Source organism: Falco cherrug, chromosome 5 (assembly GCF_023634085.1).
Source record: "Falco cherrug isolate bFalChe1 chromosome 5, bFalChe1.pri, whole genome shotgun sequence".
NCBI lineage: Eukaryota > Metazoa > Chordata > Aves > Falconiformes > Falconidae > Falco > Falco cherrug.
In genome coordinates, this window is record NC_073701.1 from 8790178 (window position 1) to 8815664 (window position 25487).

Below are 25487 nucleotides of genomic sequence, written 5' to 3' on the forward strand. Positions count from 1 at the left end.
GGTCTCCCGTTCAAGACTGAGACCTGCCTTGGGAACTACAGACTCAGAAAACTCGGGGACAGTATGACCACAGGAGTTCACCGTGAGCTGCAGCTGAGTGCACGTGCCAAGGGGTCGTGGGACAATCCAGTTGGAGGCAAAACAATAGGACTGGGGCTGCAGCTGGCACAGGGAGCAGGGTCAGCGCAGTGAACGGGAAACAGGCTGTCGCTCAGCAAAATAAAAAGCAAATTTGTCTGAATGATGCTGGTCCATCCACACGGGAGTAGGAGAGCGGAGAGGCTAGAGTCCAAAAAGACTTCGATTGGCTGGGGAACATCCTGAATGGTACAACCCTGTGCCTGCAGCACTATAAACACAGGAATGAAGCAGAAGGAAAGAAACTTCAGGGCTTCTTCTCTGCTTCCTGGGAGAAACGGCAACAACAGCTTGTGGCCTGGAGACCTTGGAAGGAGAGAAGCTGCGCCCTACCTCCTCTCCTGACCAGCCCTCCAGAGGAAACCACCTCTCTGAAGGCCTCCCATGAAAATGTGGACTCCCTTCCTCCTGAGCTGCCTGCTCTACACCCTGGGGATAGTGGCACAACCGTAAGTGCCATTTAACAATCTGGTGATGGATAGTTGTGATGCTGAGGGTGGGGCCAGGATAGCAGGGAGAGAGAGTGGGACACTGCAAGTCATCCCTGGAAGGGATAGACATGAGGGGGTGTGCAACATGTCACAAGCCTTGTTATGAACAGAGGATCTTCCTGAAGGTGGGAACCTCTCTCATGGATATTGCTGCAATAGAAGAACTAGATGAGGACTGGTGGTAGGAATAATAATAGTGAGGGACTGCAGTGTGAGGCAGGCTGAAGGGAAAGATGTAGGATAAAGTGAAGAGTGAAAGAAGAGGGCTGCAGGGCTGGGGATGATTGAGCAGGAACCAGTCTGCTGCCAAGGTAGTATAGGAGTCATCTCAAAGCAAGATGGGTGGATTCTTTTCTGTGAGGGGCTGGACTGTTGTGTTTTCCATGAACACTGAAGAATGGTTCCCTTTGCAGAGGCAGCGATATGTTGTATATGTTTCTCTGCACTACTGTAGCATCGTCCAAAACCATGTACGCGCCTATGTGACCTAAGGTCACCTGAAAGCATTTCTCTTGTATTTATCTGAAATTAACTATATACTTCCCATCACCCCTGTGAGAGGTTCACACCATCATTGTTAATTTGTCATTGTTCATCTGTCCCTCTCACTCCAGCACCCAGAGAGGTGGTAAACTCTCCTGCTTCTTCAGACCATAATAGAGTATTAGTGCCAAGAGTGGGTGAGACTATTCTAAGGATGTGATGTCTTGTTTCCCCACTACAGGAGGTACCTGATCGTTGTTCCAGCTGCACTGACTTACCCCTCTTCCCAGAGGGTGTGCTTGGACCTCCGTGGGGTGGAGAAGCCTAGTCATGTTGCCTTAACTCTTGTGCATCCATCCGGCAACCTCAGCCTCTATCGCAAAGTCGTCAGGAACAACCGGATCTTCGAGTGCTCCAAATTTCAGGTCAGGATCAGGCTTGGCGGCTCTAACTGGCAGCTCTCAGCATGCTCTTTTGGCTCATGAGTCCTCTCACCAGAGAAACAGAGAATGATAGGAGAGAGGGCATGGGAAGGAGTGGGTGCAAAGTCAGGGGGAGCGTTTAGTGGGAGCATGGTGTCTTTGATCCCTGCCTTTGTCTGTCTGCACGATAGTGTTCCTGCTGGGTGCCTCACAATCCACTCTGGTGGCACGGTGAGGGAAGGCTGCCTGGCCAGACACCAAAGCACTGAGTAGGTTGGAGGTGCTTAGAAGCACCCAAATGGCTTCTAAGTCTCATTCTCTCTTCTGAGAAGGGTGCAGTGTCACAGGGTGTTGTCTGTGAATCATGATGCAGGAAGAGCCTGATGTTTCATTGCAGCCTCCCATGCTGTCTGCTTCCCTCCAAGCTTCTCTTTAAGGGCTGGAAAATGTGCTGGAGGACTAGGAAAACATGGGAGGGTGTACACACAAGCTCAGCACAAGTCTTTCTGACCTGCCAGACTCATGAACCTTATTTTCTTGCTTTGCACTAATGAATAAGAGTGCCTCCATGTCCCACACACTCCAGGGAAGTTTTCTGGTCATTATGGACTTTTTATTTCCTTGGGTTAAGTCTTTTCCCCCTCACTCCATGCAGGCTCTACAGTGGCTCTGTGAAGGGGCAGACACAATTTCTGTGTCCAAACAGGCTCCCTTCTCCTCTTGTCCAAGGCTTGTCCCAAGTGCAAAGGCATTGTCCCCTGTGCTTCCATAGACACAGCCCTCAGCTACTAAGGGGACACCCTGTGCTGGCCTTCAGAGTAAGACAAGAGGCTGGCCTCTCAGTGCAGCAGGAGCGAGGAGAGCAGCACCGCTCTGATGCCATCTTGTCCTCTCCTATTGCCTGTTGACCTGGTGGCTCTTCTTTTGTGTCCTAGGTACCCCAACCTCCAGGCAGCCAGGAGGTGGGCACTGTCCGCTTGCATATCTCCAACGGCCACTACAGTGCAAACGAAGAGAAGCAAGTCCTGATCCGCAGGGCTGGCACAGGCACCTTCATCCAGATGGATAAACCCATCTATAACCCAGGACAGACAGGTGAGCACTGCATGGAGCACCCCAACAGTTCCCCTGCCATGACCTCCTGGACTTTGTTCCCAATTCCCTGTGAGTGGCATGCCGGTTGCTTTGTGCCATGTGGCCTCCATGGGGACAGAGGAGGAAGCTGCCTGCTGCCTTCTGGGGTGATACATCCATGAACTATGTTTTCAGGGGGGGAAGGGATTGGAAGGGTCAGTCTCACACACTCCAGGAGCAGAGCTGGCCCATGGTCTTCTCCTCCAGGGGTAGGACTGGTCTGCCCACACTGCAGACAAGGAAACACAAGGTTAACTCCGGGTGTAGCCCATGGGAGAGACCCTATTGTGAGTCTGGGTGCTCTGTTACTGCCACACGTTTGGGGGGAAGAGGTGGTGAGTAAGGGGGGGCTGTAGGGCAGGTGTGGGGCTGCCGGTAGGGCTGTGTGGGGAGCTGTGATTTCAGGCTGCAACAAGTGCAGGGCAAGTCCGTTCCCGAAAGCGCTCCGTCTCTATAATATGCTCTTCTCCATTTTCTCCCTTCAGTGAAATTCCGTATTGTGACGTTGACTGAAGATTTTGCTCCCGTTAACAGCAAGGTAAAGCTCTTCTTAGGTGGAGGTGAGGAAGTCTCCAGGCTCCCTCCATCAGTTCTGCCTCCTCTGCCAGCCTCACGCCATGGAAGCTGAGACATTCCCAATATCTGCAGCACCCAGGGCGGCCAACAGCAAACCTCTGCTAAACTAAACTGGAACAGCAGCTCCCGTTTGCCGGCGGCGATGCTGTCACTCTCGCAGGATGGCTGCTGGATGGTGGGAGGGTTGGCACTGCTGATGGTATCTGGGGAGTGTGCCAGTGTTCCCTGCGAGCTGAGTTAGCACAGGGCAGCCCAGGAGCTGTGTGCACCTATGCCCCCTGCCAAAAAACCACGCAGGGCTTCTGGGGACATCTGTGGGCTGCTGGCCTCAGGCACAATTACCGGACAAGTTGTGTGCAGACTCGGCCAGACTTGAAGCTCCCCTCCCACAGCTCTGGAAAGCTCCGTGCTTTGTAGAGTGTGTTGCACCTAAGGGTGGCAGTAGGGTCTGAAGCCAGCTGTGACACATCTGCAAAATTTTAAGAAAAATGAATTGATATGGGAAAGGACATGCACGAAGTGATCATAAAAAAAGAGAAAGAGAGAAAAGTGTATAAAAAAATTACACTGACTTGCTGCTGGCAGTAACTCATTCTCCCCATGTCAAGGGAGTGAGAAGCTGCCAGAGACTTGCATATATGCTAGCCAGGAAATTGCAAGGCTAGCATCTTTCTGTGGCAAGCAATTATACCTGCAGCCAGCAACTATAGCCATTTCACATTCTTCTGTCCTCAAGCAATTTAAGGAGAGCCAACAGGAATTTATGCCATGACAGATAAATACTGCAGGGCACATGTGAGTTGGATCAAATCCCTTTAGACTGAAATAAAGGGAGAGATCCTTCTGGCTTCATTGTGCTGACTTAATTGCCTCTTTTTTGGGCTATTGGTGATGGCCTAGGATCACACGCTCTTTTCTCCTCCCAACAGAGAAGTCTTTTATATGAGTTAGATAATAAACAATAAATTTGCTTCCATGCCTACAATTGGTTCATGAAGATATCTGACCGTAAATCTTTGGCATCTATGTGTGTGTAAGTAAATTAGCATTATAACTGTGAAAAATGCTGTGATGAAAATTCCAAAGAGGTCATGTTTAACCAAAGCTATTATGAGGCTTCAGTGCATTGCAGCATTAAAGCTATAGTATATTGTTTATAAATTAGATGGGTTAGAGATAACACAGGTGCCATTCACGAACTTGTTTTGGTTTAGCATTGACATTAGATTCAAGTTATAAAAATAGTAAACCTGCATGCTTTATTTTGTTTCAGTGTAAACAGAGCTGCCTATGATAACTTGCGTGGAGGCTTAGGATGATGAATAATGTGAATTACATGTGGCCTTCTGTTTACAGACCAGTTACTCTCCCAAGCCCCTGCTCCTGCCTTGTGCTCCCAAGTCACATCCTTCACCACTACTGCCTCCTTGCTGATAGCTGCAGTGATATAAGAACAAACGGAGAATTAATAGGCCTGGAAGGGCTGAAGCATGTCATTTTTTGTCCCTCCTTGTTACTGTCAGCTGCAGTCAGCAGTAATTCACGTCTCCGAGCCTTACCTCCTAGGGCAGGGATTTTACAGGAAAATGTGGGGTGTATTCTTCCTTTAAGTGATGCAGTTTTGCTAATTCTTGGGATTTATATTACAAAAGTGATACCTTTTAATATTTTAGAACTTGGGATGATGGTATTTGTAAGTCTTTCTACTTTCCTCCTTTTTTTTTTTATGAGAAATTCTAGCTTTCACAGTTGCAGAGTATCTATCAAAGTGCATCTTAAAAATTCAGGGATCAAAAGGCAAATTTGAAGAATAGCACAGATTTTTATGTTACATCTTTTCCTTATTGTTTCAAAGACATTCTCCTTGTTTTGGTAGGATCAGGCTCCTTGTATTGTAATGTTTGGGGCTGGCAGTGTTGTCACAGCACACGGGCTAGGTGGGTGAGATAAGTCTGTATGCGAGTGGCTATGTCATGCCAGTTTCTGACATTGCTGTCTGTTTGCTTTGCAGTACTCCATGGTGGAAGTCCAGGTGGGTGTTTCAGACACCTCAGGTGTTATGAGGAAAGGTACTTCAGTATGGATAAATGCCTAGGCTGCTGTCTTACTGAGTCAAGTTACTTTTCTTAGGGTCTGTGTATACACATGCACACACATACTCTCTCCACACGCTTCTTGTTAACGAGCATTGATGATCCAAGTGGTTCAGCTTCCAGCCATTTCTACATTCAGGAATACTAGCCAGCCTTTAGCTGAACTCTAATTACAGTTCATCTTTATGTCAGACTGGAGAGTCTAAATGTCAGGACCTTTCATACCTTCTTTTTCAGTGGCAGTACAGAGTAAAGTAACCCTGGGTGGGTTGGGTTCGCCTCTGTTGGTGTTCCAGCACTCAGGCCACTTCAGCACCATCTGGGGAAAAAACAGCAGGAACCTGGGAAAGCCTCTGACATCTCTGAAACAGCTTTGAATCCAGTGGGCTCTGGGTAGAGAATAGCAGGTGTTGCTGACGACTGCCTCTTCTTTCCTTCCCTTGGACTGCAGGACCCAAACCAAAACCGCATTGGCCAGTGGCTGGATGTGAAACCAAAACAGGGCATTGCAGATCTCTCCTTCCAGTTAGCTGCCAAAATCTCCCTGGGGACTTACACCATCAGTGTGGTGAACCCAAAAGTGTCCAGTACCTTTAAGGTGGAGGAACACGGTAAGATGGAGTATGGAGAACAAAGAATGGGATGGAAAACATAGCTTGTTTCTGTCTGTAGAACAATATATAATAGAACAATATATACCCAAAAATTGTAAACTGAGATTTACTGTCTGAAACCCAGGATTAAATGTAATTCTATAGAGTAGGCAATATCAGAAATGGACACCAGGGAGATTGTGCTGGAGATTCCTGGAGAAGGTGTCTGCTAAAAACTAAGCTGGCACAGAGTAAGAATATACTGAAGACCTCTGCGGGACTGTTCATATGTTGGGGGGAAAAAAGGGGGTTATTTCTTTGGCTTCCCTATTTTTAATTAGTCCTTGCTTTTACTCATGAATATGTTCCTTCATGGAACTCCAGCATTAGATGAACACACTCTTCGTTTTAGTGCTCCCATGTCTAAGTCGGCTGTTGCCTTTCATGGAGTAACTCTGTGGGTTTTGTTCCAGTGTTGAAAAAGTTTGATGTTTTCTTCGAGGGACCAGCTCGGATTTATGCTTCAGATAAAACTTTCCCGCTGCGTGTGTGTGGCAGGTAAGGAAGATGTTCAGTGGAAAGGAAAGAGCTCATCAAAACTGTGTCTTTCCTTCCATATGTATCTCTTGAATCCATCAAGAAGGGCCAAACACAGTTGTTCCTTCTGAAGAATCCCAAATAGTGCAAGAGTCAAACTGATGGTTTCTTCTGTGGGGCAGAGGTACGAGCTGCACTTGGGAGAGACCATGCAGCTATAGGGAGACTGGTCCCAGGCAAATGATATGATATCCTGCTCTGGAAGCTGTGTGTGTCCAGCCTTGAAAGACCTTACGGGGGGAAAAGCAGCTATCCGGTATGGGACTGACCTGCTGAGGTAAAGGAGCAGGAACTGGTATTTCTTTAGAAGGTTATTTTGTTCCTTCTCGCTTACATGCTGCTGAACTTACTACCTTCTTAGAAGCAGCAGGTGGGTTTCTCTAATTTTATGTAGTCATTAGCAAAACTGAGCAGATGAGGGTGTGAAGGAAGACATGACCTCAGACAGTATAAGCCAAAGGAGGGAGGAGAATGGTCTGGAAAGCACTTTGTAGACAAATAAAGGGGGTGAGCTCATTTATATTTGGGGCTCAATTGTCTGGAGACTTTTGGTGTCTCTGCTGCTGGTCTGACATAATTTCTCATTAATTGGGACATTTAAAATTAGACCATATGATTCTCTAGTAGAAAACAATATAGCACTCTGCATCCTCAGGTTGGGCCATGGATGTCTTCCTGTTACTGATACTGTCAGGATCATTGCTCCAAAGGGAAAGCCAGAGAGGAGTCAAAGCAGGGAAAGGCAGTGGGGCAGGCAGGTGAACTCTCTGCCCTGACAAGGGCACACTTCGCTGTACCTTGCAAAAAACAGCAGAGCAGGTCTGATGGTGGAGACAAGAATCTGGATCATGAGATAAGCCCATAGTGAGGCAAGTCTGAGGTCACTCTGTAGCTCTATTCCTGCTATACCATGCACTTGCTGTCCGCAACACAGATTTCTGCTGCTTTTACACCTGAGATAGTATCTCCACTGGGTGCTGCTCCATGCTGCGTGGACACATCAGCTCAGGTGTGCCTGCAGTTCTGGGGCAGTGGGCTCCCCGAAGTGGGAGAGCCTCCGAGTGTGGGTCCTTTCCTGTCTGAGCTTTCTTGGATGCAGGACTGTGCTGTTGCACTCCTCAAGTACATGATGTGCTGTGTTTTCATTTATGCTTGCCTGCTTATCAGCTGCATTAAGACTCTATCAGGAAGGCCACCTGTGTGGAGCAGTGTGCTCAGCGAGACGCACAGTGCCTCTGCTTGGCAGCTCCCCTGGTGCGTTCCCTGCAGGTACAGCTATGGGAAAGCAGTGCAAGGGACCATGCGGGTGACTTTGTGCCAGAAGGCAAGGAGGCGTCCCCGAAACACCAGCAAGGATGTCTGTAGGGAATACAGTGGCCTGGTGAGTAAAATCCTGGAAGATACATGGGTAGTGAAGGAGCACCACACAGGACTAAGTATCGAGGGCTGAGTCAACAGGATGAACTGCTATGAAGGGAATGTTTGCCAACCTCTATAATGTATATTAGACTAATAAGTAATGGCTTTTGTTCAATTAATGCAATTATTGTTGCCCAGACCAACTGAGAAGCCTTTACCCTCAGAAGTTCTTCTTTGTTGCTTAGCTTGTTAAGAAAAAAAGATATATATAAGAAAAGAGAAATTTCACAGAAAGATTTAGAGTTCTGCTCTTTTCTGTAAAGAACTATACCTTGCCAGAAATTGTTGCAGTGTAAGAAACAACAATTAATAGAGATTTCTCAGGTGCAAAATCACCATGTTAAGGTGAATCTATGCCTGAACTGCACAAGGACATTGAAGTACAGTGGAGACATGGTTAATTTCATAGCCAAATCACACAGTGGCTTTTATACTTTATTTTCTCTTGTTGTGCATTTATATATTGCATATTTTTATATTTTCCTTATGACATCTTTCCATTCCTAACAAAGTATTTTATAGCTGGGCTCCTCCCTTGTATGCATATGGTTGAAAACTTTTCATACTTTATGATTTGTCGTTATGAATTGTGATGGTAGTTATAATCTTCCAGTTCTGGAAATGATTTGTTGCTTTGAATTTTCATTTGATTCTGCAGTTCTTCTAGCTACATGTATTAAAATACTCATATATTTGCTCTGTGATCCAGTTAGTGCAGTCTTCAGTTTTCTACTAAAGCTGGAAAGATGCCAGCATTGTAGCTTTGATAAAACTGTGATGCCTGTTTTATTTTACATTTCTGCAATATGAATTACACATATTCATGCATATAAAATAGAAAATACAGGAGTTAAAATGTGAACCATATCTGTCTATATATGAGCCTGCATTATGATTTGTTGCAGTCAGCAGTTATGACAGATGACTAATACCTTGTACTTCTTACTCCTTCCCTTCTCCCCAGCTCTGAATAATACCTACCACTTCCTATTGCAGACAGCGAGCAAGGGGTGCTTCACCCCTTCTGTAAGCACGTCAGTCTTCAACCTGGCTCCCAGCGAGGAGGACAGCCAGCTCTATGCAGAAGCCTCTCTCCTGGAGATGGGCACAGGTACCCAGGGGCACAGCAGGGAAGGTGCAAGGGCAAGAGGGACCATTCTGGGGGTGTGAGGGTCAGCGTGGACACACTTCCCCCTCTCCTCCACCTGGTGCTGGGACCATCACAGGACACAGAGAGCAATCCTGCCTGAAGAACTCGCTGTGCCCACAGAAAGCTACTCTACAGCAGCAGGCTGATGCGGTGGGGCTGGGAACATCTTCCATGAGGCCACAAAGAAGCTTGGACATATCTTAACTAAAGCAGGAGCTGCCACAGGAACAGCCTCCAAACCTTGAAGGGTGCTGTTGTCGAGAAGGAAGTTTGAGATACTCTGCTTAGAAGGGCTGGGAGTGACAAAGTGAGATTAAACAGGGTGTGCTGGTCACCTCTGACATGACCCTGCTTCCCTTGTGCTTTGCATTCCAACAGGGGTGCAGATCAACACCTCCAGCCAAATCCTCATCTCCAGGACAGCTGCAAGGGCAGCGTTTGAGACACCAAATGCATATTACATCCCTGGAGTACCCTACAAGGGGAAGGTGATTTTTAGCCCTTGCTTCTTCCCTCCCCATCATTTGCCAAAGAATTTAGTGTCTAGTAAATTGTGCTGACCCAAACCATTTTCTGTTCCTTAGACAGAGTACTTTACCTTCAGTGTGTTACATTACTTGACAGTGTGGCTCCAGTTTTTGCATTACAGATTCCCTGATGTTTTTACATCTCCAGCTTCTGCTGAGAGTGATGAGTGATGTCTTACCAGAGATGCTGGGATGCGAGGAAGCCTTAGCTGTTGGCTAGGAGATGAGCTCCTCATGGTCTAGCCACACACACCTTTTGAGGCAGACAGGTTTTATTCACTCTCAGCTTAGCTTTAGAGATGAGGGAGTTTCATAGGTCTCCTGTCTTCTTGGGGACAGAGTGAAGTTAAGGCCACCGACACAGGAGACTATGTTTGCCAGAGGGAGGAAGGTTTTGGGTATGACACTGGAAGAAATATCTGACTTTGGCTTTTCTGCCTCACCCTGTTGTCACCAGATTAAGCTTCAGGATCACTATGGAAATGTTATGAAAAACAGAAAAGTTTATCTTGTGATAAAGTTCATGAGGCATCGGTTTATCAAAACTTACATCACAGACAGCAGTGGAATAGCATCCTTCAGCCTGGACACTACTGCCTGGAACAGCTCATCAGTCTCTTTGGAGGTAAATCCCACCTCTGCGTACAAGAACGTGAGAATCCTTGAGCTCTGCCAGCGCTCCCTGCCCCTGCCCTGCAGCCCCACCGACCCCCCCCCCCCCCACCCCCTGCTCTGCCTGTGCAGAGCCAGCAGGAAGGCACCAAGCAACAGTCTTTCCCAAACCAAGCTGATGACATCCTCACAAAGCACTGAAGCATGAAACTCTTGATTTCTGTGTGTCTCTGGTCCTTTCTCAGGGAAGGTTCACGCTGGAGGATCTCACACACACACCTCGAAAAACTGACTTCAGTTACACAAACGCTTACCATCACCTGCAGCCCTTCCATGCCACAACCAAAAGCTTCCTGGACATACACCCACCAGAAGAAACACTGCCTTGTGGGATGAAGCAGGACATCCAGGTGACCTTCATGCTCAGTCGGGATGACCTGAGAGAAAGCACCAACCGTATAAGTTTTGCGTATTATGTGAGTAAAGGTAGTAAAGAACCCGGGGAGAAAGGCTGCACTGATGGGACCAGACCCCAGGGAAATGTTGAGGGTTAGATCATTCATGGAGAGCTGATGGAAAAAAACTTGTTCTTTGAGAACTGGGTAAACACTACACCCAGTAGACCTCAGCCTGGCCCCAGTGGGATCTTGGTATTTGGGCTCTGGTCACCCAGTCACCTCCATGGATGGGAGGAACCTTCTGCCTTTGCAGCCCATCACCCCCTTAATCTCTGCCAAGGCTGCAGCGGGAAGTGTCTTGTCCAGAGTCTGCTGTCAGACTCTTAAAACTGGATGGGGGATCACTTTTTCACTCTGGTTATAAAACAGCTGCCCAGTGGAAACAGATTTTGGTCTAGTCTGGAGACCTGCCTACTAGAGGGGAAATACCTTAACTGTCTCTCACTTATCTCCAGTCAACCCACTACCCATCCATTGTCCTAACTGGACGGACCAGACCAGAATCTCACATGTGAAAGCTCCTCCTCCCACACTGTGATGTCTGCAAATCCGTTGGACCCGAGGTGTGGGGTTGGATTGGACCCACAGTTTATGTCTGAGGCTTAGTAGAGCAAGATGCACATGGGTGAGTGCGGCTACACTCTGGTGGCAAACAGCAGTCTGCTTATCCCCTGTCCCTTCTCCCACAGGTCACTGGGAAGGCTGGAATTGTTGTCAGGGGCCAGAGGAATGTCCAGGTTGGGAAGCTGAACAGTAAGTCTGCAGCAGTCGGACAATGGGAAACAATTGTGCCCCGTGGGTTTCTGGGTCGGACAGTGAGAGTTGCCAGAGTTTCTTCCAAATTCCCTGAATCTATAGGTCCTGGGCAGTCAGTGAATAGGATACGGGGAGGCTGAGGAAGAAATTGTCAGCTGTAGGAGGCCAAGAAGACAGAATGAAGGAAACGATGGGAAGAGAGACTGGGAGGACCTGTGGGAAGATGGAGCACATGGGGTCAGAGAATGGAGGGAGAGGGCAGACAGACCAGCAGCAGGAAATAATTTGACACTGTGGGATTACGAAACAGAAACAAGAAGGAGGGCAGAAGATCTTGGTGCTGCTGTGAAGAAAACACTCTGCCTTTCCTTCCTCAGAGTTGCAGGGCTCCTTCTCCATCCCTTTGACTTTCACTGCTGACTTCACCCCATCACCTTCCTTAGTGGTGTATGCCATCTTCCCCAGTGGAGGGATAACGGCTGACAGCATCCATTTTGATGTTGCCTTGTGCTTTGTAAACCAGGTGAGACCCAGTCCTGCGGTTGGGGGAGAGCTGACAAACAGGAGTTAGCAGGCCTGAAGGAAGGACACCCTCAGATCCTTCAAAGAGAGAACCAGGAAGAAGAGAGGAAGGGGGTGTCTGCAGCACAGTGCCCAGGGACCAGGGAAGCTTCAGCAGTGATTTCTGTTCATAGCAGTGGCTGAGCAGGGAAGACTCCAGCTGGTCTCTCTCTTTCTGTCTGTGCCGCCTGTCTGCCAGCGTCTTCACCCTTTTTTCTCTCTTTTTCATATTTCCTTTCCTGTTGCTCAAGGTCAAGGTAGGATTCCCAGCTAAAGAAGCCCACCCAGGGTCAACAGTGCAGCTCCAGCTGCAGGCAGCCCCTGGCTCCCTGTGTGCAGTACAGGCGGTGGATGGAAACATGTTCTTCATGAGACCAGAGAGCGAGCTGACAAGCCAAACGGTGAGTTTCTGTGCAACCAGGCAAAAACCTAGGAGTGATGGATGAGCTGGGGGGGGCAGGGGCCATGACAAGAGGAGCTGGAGGCTAATGGATGGGGAGGTCTTTGTGTGGAGGAGAAAGCAGGGGCTGCTTATGGAGATGGACGGGAACAGATATGTATGCTAGGGGAGGGTGGGGGGAAGCATCTGGAGGTATCTGCTCCTTGCCCAATTCTTCCCTGCCTCTGAGTTTCCCTAGGTCTATGATTTGTTCCCTGCTGCCTACCGACATGGATACCCTGCCCAAGTAGAAGAGCATTCAGATCACTGTGTTCAGCCGCAGTCCACGTCATCTCTGCTACGAGGGAAGCCACAGCACTCCTTTCAGCCTGACATCTTTAACCTCTTCTGGGTAATCACTTTTCCCAGAGATGTTGAAATTAAGAGCATCTGATAAATCTGTCACCCCAAGCACTCTGAGAAGGCCCTTGCGTTCTCCAGAGAGCCCCAGCTGCCTGTCCTGACCTCGTTGGGCTGTCTCAAGAGATGTACAATTCCACTACGAGTATGAACACCTGTATTCCCCAAAACAGACACATAAAGCAAGACGAGGAGGTCCTGGACCAGCAAAACCCAGCCTTCGGGGCTTGGGAATGAGGTCCTGGCCTGTGTACTGCTTGTCTACAGTATTAGAGAAGAGAGAGACAGGGAGGGATCCCCAAGCATTAGAACACAGACCGTTGACATGGCTTAGTTGTTAGCCTGCCCTCTGGTACTGTTTTCGGCTGTTCTCAGGAAGACCTCTTGGTGTCTTTAAGGCAGATCTCCTCTAGAAAGAACTAGCTTTAAGCAGCCTTGACACAAGACAGGCAGTGCCATTTGGCCTTGGACTCAGGGATCAGACCCTGTCCTCTTTTATTTAGCAGTAGAGACCTCCTAGGATGGTCTTTCACAGCACAGGGGAACAAGTCTCTTTTGTTTGTGGACAGGCCCATGTCACAGCCTCGTGGGCTGACAGGGGTCTGCGCCCCCCGTCACACCTCTGTATGGCTTCAGAGGGCAGGCTACATCCAGCTATTCCTTCCAGTGTGCTTGAGAGGACAGGGCAGGACACTGGCACCTCTCTTCTGTCTGAGCCACTGGTAATGTGCTGAGAGAAGAAAGACACCCCAGTGTCCCCCAGAAGGTGGATTAGTGACCTCCTGAGAGAGAAGGGACTGGGGAGGCTGTGCCATGCTGTGCCACTGTGTCTGCTTGGGCCACTGCTGCTCTGGGCTGCCCAGGCACCAGGCTGTCCTGGTCCTGTCAGAGTGATTTTGGGGAGCAGTGGCCACTCTTCCCCACTCGCAGATGCTTTTCTGCCTTCTCTGACTTCCTTTTTTCCTAACAGAACATGGGGCTGAAAATCTTCTCAAACCTTGTAATCAAGAAGCCATCTCAATGCTTTCATCGGGCGGATAGGAAGCCAACCGTAGGTGAGCTGCACCTCCTGCCTACTGGGGGCATGAGGTCACTCAGATGGAAGAGCCCGCTGATCTCTGGGGTTTGCTGGTGGTGGATATTGGCTCTCTGAGGAGTAACAGGTGCTGCTGCCACAGCCTAGCTGCCCGGTCCACCAGCCTTGGCAGGAATGACCCAGTCCCTATGAAAAGGGCTCTGAAGACTGTCACTACCTGGATGTTCACTGACATTAAAAGATGGCGTTCCCTTTCCTGGCACAGACAAACCCAAGTGTGGGCCAGGATTTTTCCTAGTTGACCACCCCACAAGCTGTGCTGAGACCCGGGTTCTGTCCCCCACCTGTGGCTGCAAGGACAGTGGCTGCCTTCCTCTGTGTCTCGGTTTGCACTAGATGATCACACCGAGCTGGCACAGATGCCTGCTGATATTTAAACCATCACTTGCAGAGGGCTGTGAATTTTCTGCAGACAAGCAAAAAGGATTGTTATTCACAGAATTATGGAAGTGTTGATTAAAATGGCTCTTTGAGGGTCCCTAGTCTCTTTAACACCAACTCTGGGTCAGGTCAGCAAGGTGCTTTGTCTAATCAAATCTTGGAAAACTTGCAACCAGCTCACTGCAAGCTGGTTCTCCTCTTACCACTTTTTTCCCTTCCTGTTTTCCCTCTCCTACCAAATCAGCCCACTTCCTTGTGTTTTCCTCTGCTAGACTCTTCCCGTGTCTCTCTTGCTGGGTGCTTTGCCTCCTGCACCGGTGCTAGGCTGTCTGTCATTGGCAGGGTTCATCTCTCCTACTCTGGTGGGACTCATTCTTTCTTTCAGGGGGGCCTCCTACAGAAGACCAAAGAATCACTAAGGAACAAACCCAATTTACCACCCATGGAAGACTTCACCACTATTTCTCTGAAACTTGGATCTGGAATCTGTTCTCTGTTGGGTAAGCGATGCCAGACTTTACAAATGGACAGAAAGATGATTCCTTTGTTATTAAGTCTTGGCTGACTTGCATTTCTGCAGAAGTCCAGCCATAGGTGTAAAGAGAGGTCTGCATGTGAATTTTCTGGCTTTTCCCTGAATTTGTAGTGCGTCAATCTGAAAAACTAGCAGACCTTGAGGTGCAGAACTGGTCTACACAGGTTTAGAGAAAAACGATACCCTTCAAGACCATACCACCAAGTACCCTCTTTTCACACGTTGGGGTACACTCTCCTAACTTCTCAATTTGGTGGACGCACCAAATTTGTAGCCCTTGTTGCCACAGTGCTTAGATTAAGTCTGATGAATCAGCACTCGGGAGGCTACAATGCTGCTGCTTTCCAGAACATCATGCTGTTTGTTGACTGACATCATGCTCTTGATTGAATGTACAGAACTGGAATGCTTGAGCAGTGTCTTGCTCAGGAGAAGGGTATAAAGCCATTACTGATGGCATTTAAGCATGGTTTATGGCTTTAAGGAGCAAATTGCTGAAAGCTGCCTTGCTGTGAGCCACTGGAGCAGAAGTCATTGGTAATGTAGCAGAAGTTAATCTGAGCATGAGGACCTGCGTAACATCCCTCACCCAGAGCCATGAGCCCTCCCCATTGGAGCAGACTTGGATAAATTTCTTCATGCAAATGCTCTCTTCCTCTTAGCTCCAACGGCAGCAGGAGCGTCTTGGTCACAGTGCCTGCTGCTGCTGCAGAATGGAAAGTCAAGACGTTCTGCTTGGCTGGGAGGGGATTTGGCCTTGCTCCAGCCACGAGCCTCCGAACAGTGCAGCCCTTCTTTGTGGATGTGACACTGCCTTATTCTGTCATCCGAGGAGAGACCTTCCTGCTGAAAGCTACTGTCTTCAACTACCTGCAGCAGTGTGTACAGGTGTGTGCCTGTGCCACAGGTAGCGCTGTATGGGACAGACCTACCATACCCTCTCATTTTAGAATATGTTGTGCCAACCCATGTCACCATTTGCCTGCATCTGTCATACCCTCAGATCCATGTGGCCCTGGCTAAATCCCCAGACTTCCAGGTGGAGCCATGCCGGACCTGCAGGGACAGGGATTGTCTTTGTGTAGAGGAGTCCAAGACTTTCACGTGGAATGTGACAGTGGTCCAGCTAGGTATGGCAGCAAAAATGAAAGCAGTGATGGGGAACCCTAAAACTGAAACAAGAGGGAATAGGATGTCCAGGGAAGCTGGCAGAGCTTTGCCTCTTATGGATCTCGGAGTCTGTTCTTAGTGGTTCAAGCATGCGATCCATCGTGTCTGCTTTCTTTCTCTCTTCTTAGGGTCATCAGGGAGGGCAGAAACTGAATGGGTGGCGTGGAAAACTCTTGAAAGGGCTGTGGGACCAGCTGGGGTGGAAAGGGCTGCATGGATGCGTGTGTGGGAACCTTGTATGGCTGCTGCTGTGCTTCATATGCAATGGGAAGGGTACACCGTGGTCCGAAGGGCTGCTGGAACTTATTCTATTACAGTCGTATGTAGTGCAATGAAGTCATGGTTGGTGAGGCATTACCTAGTTCCCTCATGCTTAGAGTATCTGAAGAAGCCATCAGTACTGGCTGGCTCATCTTTACCGGCCAAACCAGTGAGGTTATGAAGACCAGCCACCTGAAGCATCTCATATCACTGTCAGTTAAAGCAAGTTGACTCCATTTGGCCACAGGTATACAAACCAAGCTCTATTCAATTTATTCCTAGGGACTGTGAATATCACAGTGAGGATAGAGGTACTGGACACTACATCACGGTGTGGGAGCAGGAAAACCTTGCCATCTACTGTGAGGCGGAGGCATACAGTGGTCAAACAATTGTTGGTCCGGGTCAGTACGAGAGCAGGCTCGCTTCTCTCCCCAAGTATCCTTGCTCCTGGGGCTAAATGGTTTTCTCTCCTCATTTTCGGGCCAGTATTAGCATACCAATGCTGTGGCTCAGTTTGCTTTGTTCCCCCAGGACCTAGCTCAGCCTATTCCCTTCTTGTGGTACTCTTTCTTGAGCTGCATTCATACACCATGTCTATGTTTCTCCCTGTACCTTTCCCTGCTCCATCACCCATTGCACATGAGCTTTGGTACATACCTACTGACCAGAAAGCCCTGTTCCTCAGGCTTGCTCTTGCTCTTTTGAGCAGTGAAGCAGGCAGCTTCAGTGAAGACTGCCAAAGGTAATGAGGATGGAGTCCCTGACAGCCCTGGGGACTAACCACTGAAGTCAGACCTGAACTTGCTCTGAAATTTTGCTGCTGTTTGGGAATTTTGTGTATATTCTTGTCTCTCCTGTCCCATGTTCATGTTCCTGCCCTGGCAGCCAGAAGGTGTGTTGGTGGAGAAGTCTTACATCTCCCTTTTGTGCCCGAGAGGAGGTATGTGGACAGCCTGAACGGGTTCTGCAACCTGAAATAACTGGACCTGAGAGTAGAGCTAAACTGTGGGAGGTCTGATGAAAGCATGTTTTCCAGTGATTTTTCACGTAGGAAATTTCGTTTCCTATTAGACAGGAAAGAGCAAGAAATATTACTTCCACATGTGCTGTCCTAATGAATTTGCCACTAAGTGTAGGTGGCAAAATCCTACTCTGTAGTCTCCTTCCCACATGGCAGCTCTCAGGTGTTCTTGGGGCTTGGTAGTCACCAGTGAGGGCTGCTCCAGCACTCTCCAGGATGTCCCCCTCCCGAGCGATGACCAACGGTGACTCTTGTGAAGTGTAACAAATTGAGTTGTGAAGCTTGGTGAGCCCTCAGCCTGGCCAGCAGCTCTCATGTCTTACCATCTGGAAAGTTTCCAGGCAATGGAGCTTGGTGTGATGACTGGGACGGACTGTGGTGAGCAGTCTGTGAGAGCAGGATGTAGGCAGCGTTCCATTTACCTGTGCTACACTTGTCCCTCTGGTTAGGTGCATTTGGCCTGATTTTTCATGCTACACCTTTATCCTGTCATTATCAGGAAACATTGCTGAAGAAGCTGTGTCCCTTCGCCTACCTGACAATGTAGTGAAGGGATCTGCCAGGGCTTCCATTTCTGTCTCAGGTAAGTGATTTCTGCTGTGGGCTTGCTACCTGCTGTATACAGATGAGTGAGGCTTAACTTGGTGATGGTGTCAGGGGATCTGTTTGATGTGAAACCGCTCAAAAGAGCGGATGCTGTGTTTCTATTCTCTGCAAGGTTTGCCAACACCAGGCTTTCAGATTTTTGGATTAGCACTTAGGCTTTCATGTGGAAAAAATTCTGCAGAGGAAAATAATCCTTATTTTTCTAGCTAGGATGTTGGAGCAGAGACTGTGGCCCCTTATTTTTACTGGGACTTTGGGACCTTGGCTAGTTCTTTGTATACACAATCAGGAAAACTCATAACACTCTTGACTCCCTCTTAAGTTTCACTTCAACAACAGAAGCTCCTGGAGAGAAGAAATCCTTCTCAGCATTACTAAGTTGCAAAAGAACACTTTGGAGAGGCTCCTAGGACCAGACATACTTACCATTCAGTACACTTCTTCACACTCGGCTCATTTGTCCCCATGCCAGAACTGGTATGAAGCCAGGCCTGGCGTAAGCAGCCATGGATATCATGCGACAGAGCCCCAAAGGAGGAAACCAAATACAAGGCTTTTCTGGCTGGAGGACATACAGACACCTTCACACCGTCTGACTAGCACCTCTGCTGGCTTACTGACATTTTGATGCCTGACATATGGTCAGGTAGAACAGGCCTAAAGAGCAGAAACATCTCAACCTTTCCCTAAGTGGTTTTATATTTGTCTGTCTGTATGACACAACACTGAGCAACTGCAGCTCTGCTCATAGCCTTTTACAAATAGTACTTGTTGTGGTTGGAGTCCTTCAGACTGCAAAAGCTGATAAGGAAAGTTCCTCAGGGACTCCATAGTGTGGTCAGCCTGCATCATCATGCCAGACTGAGAAGAGACAAAAGCCACCACTGTCCACATTGCACTCTTGTTTACTCCTCTTTCCTCCTCTCTCCAGTGTTTTTCTCTTGTGCTGAGAAAACACTGCCTGGCTGAGAAGCACCTGAGATCACGCTCCCTTTCTTACACCCTTGTGTAGGTGACCTCATGGGGACGGCACTGCAGAACCTGGACCGTCTGGTGCCGGTGCCCCACGGCTGTGGGGAGCAGAACATGGTGCTGTTTGCCCCCATTGTCTATGTGCTGCAGTACCTGGAGAAGACGAAGCAGCTGTCCCCTGAGATCAAGGAGAGGGCGACAGGGTTCCTGCGCAATGGCAAGTACAACACCTTGCTCCTCTGCCTTCCCCTGTGTCCTACCTACCAATAGCTCTTGCCCTTCTGGTCACTCAGTTGATGTTGCACCCTTTGTGTTACTGTGTTGTATGAATTACTGTTCCCACCTCCCCAGGGTACCAGATGCAGCTTCTTTATAGGCACCGAGATGGGTCCTACAGTGTCTTTGGGCAGCAGGATGGAGAAGGGAACACCTGGTAAGCACTGCAAATACCCCTGGCTCTTGATTTTTTCCTGTCTGGGCCAGAGTAGCTAATGTGCCTGGGAAAGCTGATAGCAGGTGTCTTCCTTCTTTTGGATGGAGACCTCAGGGTCTCTTTGGCAGGAGGACAGATTGAGGGACTTGAGGCACTTGAAAAAACAGTGAGGCAGGGGAGCAGATTTTCTGGGAAAGTGGAACATCAAAGATGTGCTCCCGGGGGGCAGGAGATCCCTTTTTGTCTCTATAGCCCTGCTGTCGCCCCACAGACAACACCAGCTACTGCTGGTGTGTCCCAGCAGCCAAGAGGAGTACATACTGACTGGAGGTGGATCAGGGAAGAGCAATAAAAAAACAGTCTCCCCAGGGAGGCCCTTCCTTGGGAGAAAGCTGCATTGGTCCAGCTTGACCCAGTGGTGTCTGGGCTGGGAGAAATGGGGAAAGGAAGGGAGGAAGAAAATGGGTAGTTCAAGATTGTCTCTAGGTATTTGGGGGAGGTGAAGTCCAATGGGTAAAAGTAGAGAGGGTAAGAGGTTTTTAACCTGTGAAACTACTGAGTAAAGCAGTAGTACATGAATAGTGCCTTTGTGGAGCCAGGCCTGAGGGAGAGGAGCCACTTGGGTCCTGTGGACCTTTTCCACTTTTAGCTTCCTTTTCTGTATGAAAATGACACTTTTTTTGGACCCCACTATGTCAGCGTAAACTTTAGGGACAAGCACCAGGAGGACTTTGACCTTCTTTTGCCTTTTTTGTGCTTCTATTTTCCTCACAACTCATCCTCTTCCTAGGCTGACAGCTTTTGTAGTCAAGAGTTTTGGCCAAGCTAGAAAATACATCTACGTAGATGACAAGAATGTCCAGGATGCCCTACGCTGGCTAGAGCAAAACCAGCTGCCCAGTGGCTGCTTTGCCACCAAAGGGAGCATCTTTCACTCCTCCCTAAAGGTAAATGAGGACCAAGCCAGGTAGCACAGCTGGGGAATGGCTGGACAGATGTTGTGACAGCAAAAGATTGTGGGATCCCAGAGGATCCTGGAAAGCCACTCCTGCAACCATGCAAGCAGCCTTAAAGAGAGCAGGGTATGGAGTGGGGAGCATGGGGAAAGTAATGCTTTTCCTTCTGGGGAGTCACTGCCTGCACCATCCAGATACCACTTAGAGGGTGAAAGGTGCATTCCTTCACAGGGCAGCGTGGATGATGAGATCTCCCTGGGGGCATACGTTGCTGCAGCACTGCTGGAGCTGGGTCAGCCACTGAAGGTGAGCATGCTCCCACTCCCTCCTGCTCTCCTGTATGCTTCCACGCCTGGTCACTGCTATGGGGATACATCAGTTTGTAATTCTGGCATTCTCCAGGCCAGGAACAAGTAGGGAGCTGCTGGGAGGGACCCAATGTTTGGCCAGCCTGTGAAGTCATTCCTCAAAAGAGACAGTGCTGTAAAACCGGCATGATGCGGTAGTGTTTGGTGAATATGGCACTCAGTGCGCACCGGGGCTGCACTGCCTGTTTTCTCAAAAGAGTGTGTGATTTATGGGCTTCTCTGGAGCTGCATCAGGAAGACATAGTCCAGCTCCCTGGAATGAGCTTCCCTGCCCCCTGTTTTGCCCCTCTCAGGGTTTGGCATGGGTCTCTTCTCCCATCGCAGGGCAAGCTGATGCAGACTACGCTTCGCTGCCTGCAGCAAGCAGTTCACAACATCACCAACACCTACACAGAAGCCGTGCTGGCCTATGCCTTCGCCCTGGCTGGGGACTATAAGATAACCCAGGAGCTGCTGTACAAGCTGGAGGAACAGGCCATCAAATCAGGTGCTGACTGCTGGTTGGGGTAATGGTTCCCATTCACCTGCTGGGATCTGGAGTAATGTATGCCCAGTTAGCATGGTTAAAGATGACTTACGTATTTGTACATATTCCTTGTATCTGTGCAGTAACTGCACTGTGTGACTGAAAATATAATAAGTTATTTCACAAGCTGTGAGGGTGACTGTCCTGGTTTTGCCTGGGATAGAGTTAATTTTCTTTTTGGTAGCTAGGGCAGTGCTGTGTTTTGGATTTGGTGTGGGAACAGTGCGGCCGGGGACTTTTTGGTTTCTCAGGCCTTGCTGGCAGGAGGGCTGGAGGGGCACGGGAAGCCGGGAGGGGACATGGCCAGGACACCTGACCCGAACTGGCCAAAGGGGTATTCCATACCATGGGACATCATGCTCGGTATATAAAGGGAGGAGGGCGGTGGCTGGGGCTGCTGATCATTGTGCAGAGGCTGGCTGGGCATCGGTCAGCGGGTGGTGAGCAATTGCATTGTGCATCACTGGTTTCCTTGTCTCCCTTCCCTTTGGATTGCATTCCTCTCCCATTCTTCCTCCTTTTCATTATAACTGTTATTGTTATCATTACTATTGTTCTTTTGGTCTTATTTTATTTCAATTAGTAAATTGTTCTTATCTTGATCCTTGAGTTTTACATTCCTTTCTGATTCTCCTCCCCATCCCTCTGTGTGAGGCGGGAGAGAGAGAGCAGCTCCGTGGTACTTAGTTACCAGCTAGGGTTAAACCATGACAGTGACTTACCAGAAAGAGTTTCCTCAGCCTGGAGGATTTCAAGATCCTTTTGAGAGAGGAGGTAGGAATCTGTGAGCGAAGACCAGATAAAGTCCTGGGGCATACACTGAAGAAAGCAATCCTGGCCTGAGCAGGGAATGAGCTGAAGGAGCCCTGAAAGCACACTGGGCTTTATTTACTGTGAACCCCCAATGTCCTCTTCAGATAGCCTGCATGCTCCTTTTCTTTCTGCAGGAGGACAAATCCACTGGACCCCTAAGCCAAGCTCTCCAGCTTCCATGGGCTTCTGGCCTGGTTCTCAGGCAGTGGACATAGAGTTGACAGCCTACGTGCTCCTGGCATACCTCTCCAAGCCACGGGTACATGCAAGTGACATGGCAACTGCAGCTGGTATTGTGGCATGGCTGACCCGGCAGCAAAACGCCTATGGGGGCTTTGCCTCCACCCAGGTAACAAGTAACTCCCTGTGGACTGATATTCTTTTGCACCCGAGGTTGGCAGGGCGAGTCCTCTTGAGGTCTTCCTGCTCCAAGTCAGCTTCACTAGAGCTGATGCTTTCAGAAGTGTGACTGTGTCTCCCTCTCCAGGACACGGTTGTTGCCTTGCAAGCCTTAGCAAAATATGCAGCAAGGACGTTCAGTGCATCAGGCCAGGCACTTGTGAGGGTGAAGTCCCAGAGGGGCTTCGGGAAGACTTTCCAAGTCAACCGCCAGAAGGGGCTGCTGGTGCAGCAGGCAGCACTGACAGAGGTCCCAGGGCAGTTCCTAGTGCAAGTCCACGGCAGCGGCTGTGTCTTGGCTCAGGTGAAGTGCTGGGATGAGCGTGGGAGAGAGGAGAGGTAGAGAACGCTGCCTCATCTCGCTGTGTGAGATCGTGCCTGGTCTGTCTTCTCACCTCCTGGCCCTTGCCCTGCAGACAGTGCTGAGGTACCACGAGCCTCCCCCGTGGGCTGCTGTCACCTTCACTCTGCGTGTCAACACGGAGCTGACCAACTGCAGCCAGGCCAACGCGCGCGTCCTCACCGTCCGTGTCCTTGCCAGGTGACCCCAAGGGTTGTTTTCTTCTCCAGCAAGACCCACTGTGCTTGGGAACAGCAGCTGGGACAGCCTCAGGGCTGCAATGGAGGAGCCCGGCGCTTGGGGCGGACAGGACAGAGAGTGAATTTGGTGGGTGAAAGGGGTGGGAAAGGAAGGTGCTGGCTACCTCCTGTGAAAGGGAGCAGCGGCTGCCATGTCTCCAGTCCCAGCTGGGCTACCTGGCTCAGGGTCCTGCACACAGGGTATGGTGGTGGAGGGAATGGGAGCTGGGAGGGCACTATTCCCACAGAGTCAGATCCTTCGACTGTTTCTTCTCCAGCTACATTGGGAGCAGAGTCACTTCCAACATGGTGATCCTGGAGGTCTCCCTGCTGTCTGGATTTGTCCTGGCTCCCAGGTCCAGGATGTTGGTAAGGACTTTGGAATAAAAAAATAAGCGGCTGCAGTGAATAGGTCCCATCTGCTTGTTCCTGCTGGGTGCTGTTCATTTCAGGCCATGAGGCAACTAAATTAGCAGGGGCCCTTTTCTGTTGTAATTGAACCAAAACCTCTTCATTTCCATGTAGGCCTCACAAGGGTTGGCTACAGGAGATCAGAGGTGGTTCAGTTTCTCCTGCTGATGCTAATCTGTCTTCAGCCAGGAACAAAATGTGCTGCTGCATGTGCCAAACACCAGGATTTTTTTGCCAGAAATTTCAAGGCGAGGTTTCTCAGACTCTAGTTCTAGCCAAAAAGGTTATTTTTTTCCAATGGAGCCATAAAACTAAAAGATGAATTGTTTGTACACCCTCCAGCAGGTCTTTCAGAGCAGTCTAGCAGTCAGTGAGATGAGGTAGCAAGAATCTTTACTGGTGCCTGCACCTGTTTGCTGAACAACACCACATCAGTCCTATGTGCTGTCCACAAGGTCTTTTGTCTCTAGTGGGAGATTCCTCTAAATGACAGAGACAGCATCCCAGAGATGCTCACAAGGCACGTCCAGGAGGGACTACCAAAGATATAACCACTAAAACTCTTATGCGTGAGAAAGACACAGTTCCACACACAGACCAGCTCCACACCATCCCTTCAAAACAACAGTGGGTCCCTCAGGTCGAGAAGCCCTAAGGAAAGTGCTCACAGATTTCCTTGTGTTATTGTTTCCTATCCCAGCTGGAGCGCAGAACCATCATTAAGAAAATAGAAGTGAAAGCTGATGTGGTCTACATTTATCTGGAGAAGGTAAGTGAGAACAAACGTGATTTGGCACAGTGAGAGCAAGAGGCCAGAGGACAAGAAATGGTGTGAGAAGCCCAAGCCTGGGATTGGCATGGGGAAAAGAGCACTGGCAGAAAAACTGTGAGAAGAGAAAGTTTGCCCAATTCCATTGTCATTGGTCAGCATTTGCTATTCCTCACACATACTCCATTTCTAAAATCCAGAACCTCTAGTGGATTAGAGATTTAGTGCAGGAAAACATTCAAGCTAGGGAAGATGAAGATGCGATGACTTCTTTCTTCCCCTCCTTGCTAATTTCTTTCCACCCCCCCAAGCTCAGTGATGAATCTCAGACTTTCATTCTGCAACTGGAACAAGTAATTCAGATGAAGAACCTGAAACCAGCCAGCATCAAAGTCTACGATTACTACCAGCCAGGTGGGTTGCAGATTCCCTCCTACTCTGGGGTTGGGAGCTGGGTTCCGAGTTTTCTGGCTTGGAAAAGTCGTTGTGCACCCTGTGTGCATGCATGTGTGTGTAATCAGCTTCCTCATTTCTTTTTGCAGAGGAGCGAGCCCTGGCTGACTACAGTGCTGTCTGTAGCTGAGGTAGGCAGCAAGCCCCTGTGTGACACAAACAGTAGCACCAGGAGATTATGGGTCTTGGGTGGGAGAGAGGGAATGGAAGCAATCAAAGACAGGAAGGAGAACGGTAATCAGTGGGGAGCATGTATACAGCTAGTTGCCTGTGGTTACGCGTGTGGAGCTAGGATGGGGGCTTTTTTTGCAGCCAGGGAGGCAGCTGGAAGGCTCTGGTGGAAGGCAGACATAGAGACAGCGTCTTTCAAAATCAGAGTGAGAAAGGAAGGGCTGAGCATAGTGTGGAGTGAGAATGCAGAGCTATAGCAGCTAACAAGGGCCCTCAGGCACAGCCGTGGCTCCATTCCCTCCACCCTCCCCCTATATTCATTGCAGGGTAAGAAGGGGATTCAGGGAGCTGAAGGATCAAGTTGAAACCGGAAAGTTATAACATTTTGTCTTGTGGGGTGACATACCCAGCTGCCAGAAGGGGTATGGCTTGTTAGTGGTAGCCTGAAGCTGTGACAGGTGTGGAGAAGTCCCTTCTGGAAGGATAAAACACAATCTTGACATGGTACATGATGCATCCTGAGACCATCCCACAGAAAGAGTACTGCCTAGGCACCTGCCTGGAGAGCCACCCCCACTACTAGCCGAGACAAGGCACCTTCCATGGTCTGATGATAGCCGTAGATGGGCTGGGTCATGTCCTCCTTGTTTGTCTTACCTTCTGTTCCCACAATCACACATCGTTCCTCAGAAAGGGGTAGAGGAGCTCCCAAATATGTGATAAAGGAAAGGAGAGGAACTGTCACACCATGGCTT

At 49.2% G+C, this 25487-nt stretch overlaps 1 protein-coding gene across 1 annotated transcript; it reads left to right on the forward strand.

Moving 5' to 3' along the window:
- The first annotated feature begins 528 nt into the window (after positions 1-528).
- LOC102055798 (alpha-2-macroglobulin-like protein 1) lies at positions 529-24691 on the forward strand. Its single transcript, XM_055711772.1, has 34 exons — positions 529-587; positions 1354-1537; positions 2470-2629; positions 3154-3206; positions 5256-5276; positions 5789-5948; positions 6404-6488; positions 7797-7908; positions 8943-9057; positions 9475-9584; positions 10081-10248; positions 11383-11488; positions 11827-11972; positions 12262-12411; positions 12649-12801; positions 13780-13864; positions 14672-14786; positions 15484-15709; positions 15825-15951; positions 16535-16656; positions 17141-17195; positions 17776-17859; positions 18895-19071; positions 19206-19287; positions 20078-20234; positions 20475-20549; positions 20936-21098; positions 22085-22299; positions 22438-22653; positions 22766-22890; positions 23207-23297; positions 24040-24108; positions 24420-24522; positions 24651-24691. The coding sequence occupies exons 1-34, from the start codon at positions 529-531 to the stop codon at positions 24689-24691; spliced, it is 4110 nt and encodes a 1369-aa protein (XP_055567747.1).
- The last annotated feature ends 796 nt before the right edge of the window (positions 24692-25487 follow it).

Bases quoted from the DNA above. Each gene is read 5' to 3' on its own strand.
- LOC102055798 (XM_055711772.1), top strand. From the start codon at position 529: ATGTGGACTCCCTTCCTCCTGAGCTGCCTGCTCTACACCCTGGGGATA. The intron at 16,657-17,140 runs GTCAGTACGAGA...CTGCCCTGGCAG, and splicing joins TCAAACAATTGTTGGTCCGG to CCAGAAGGTGTGTTGGTGGA. The intron at 20,235-20,474 runs GTAAATGAGGAC...ATTCCTTCACAG, and splicing joins TCTTTCACTCCTCCCTAAAG to GGCAGCGTGGATGATGAGAT.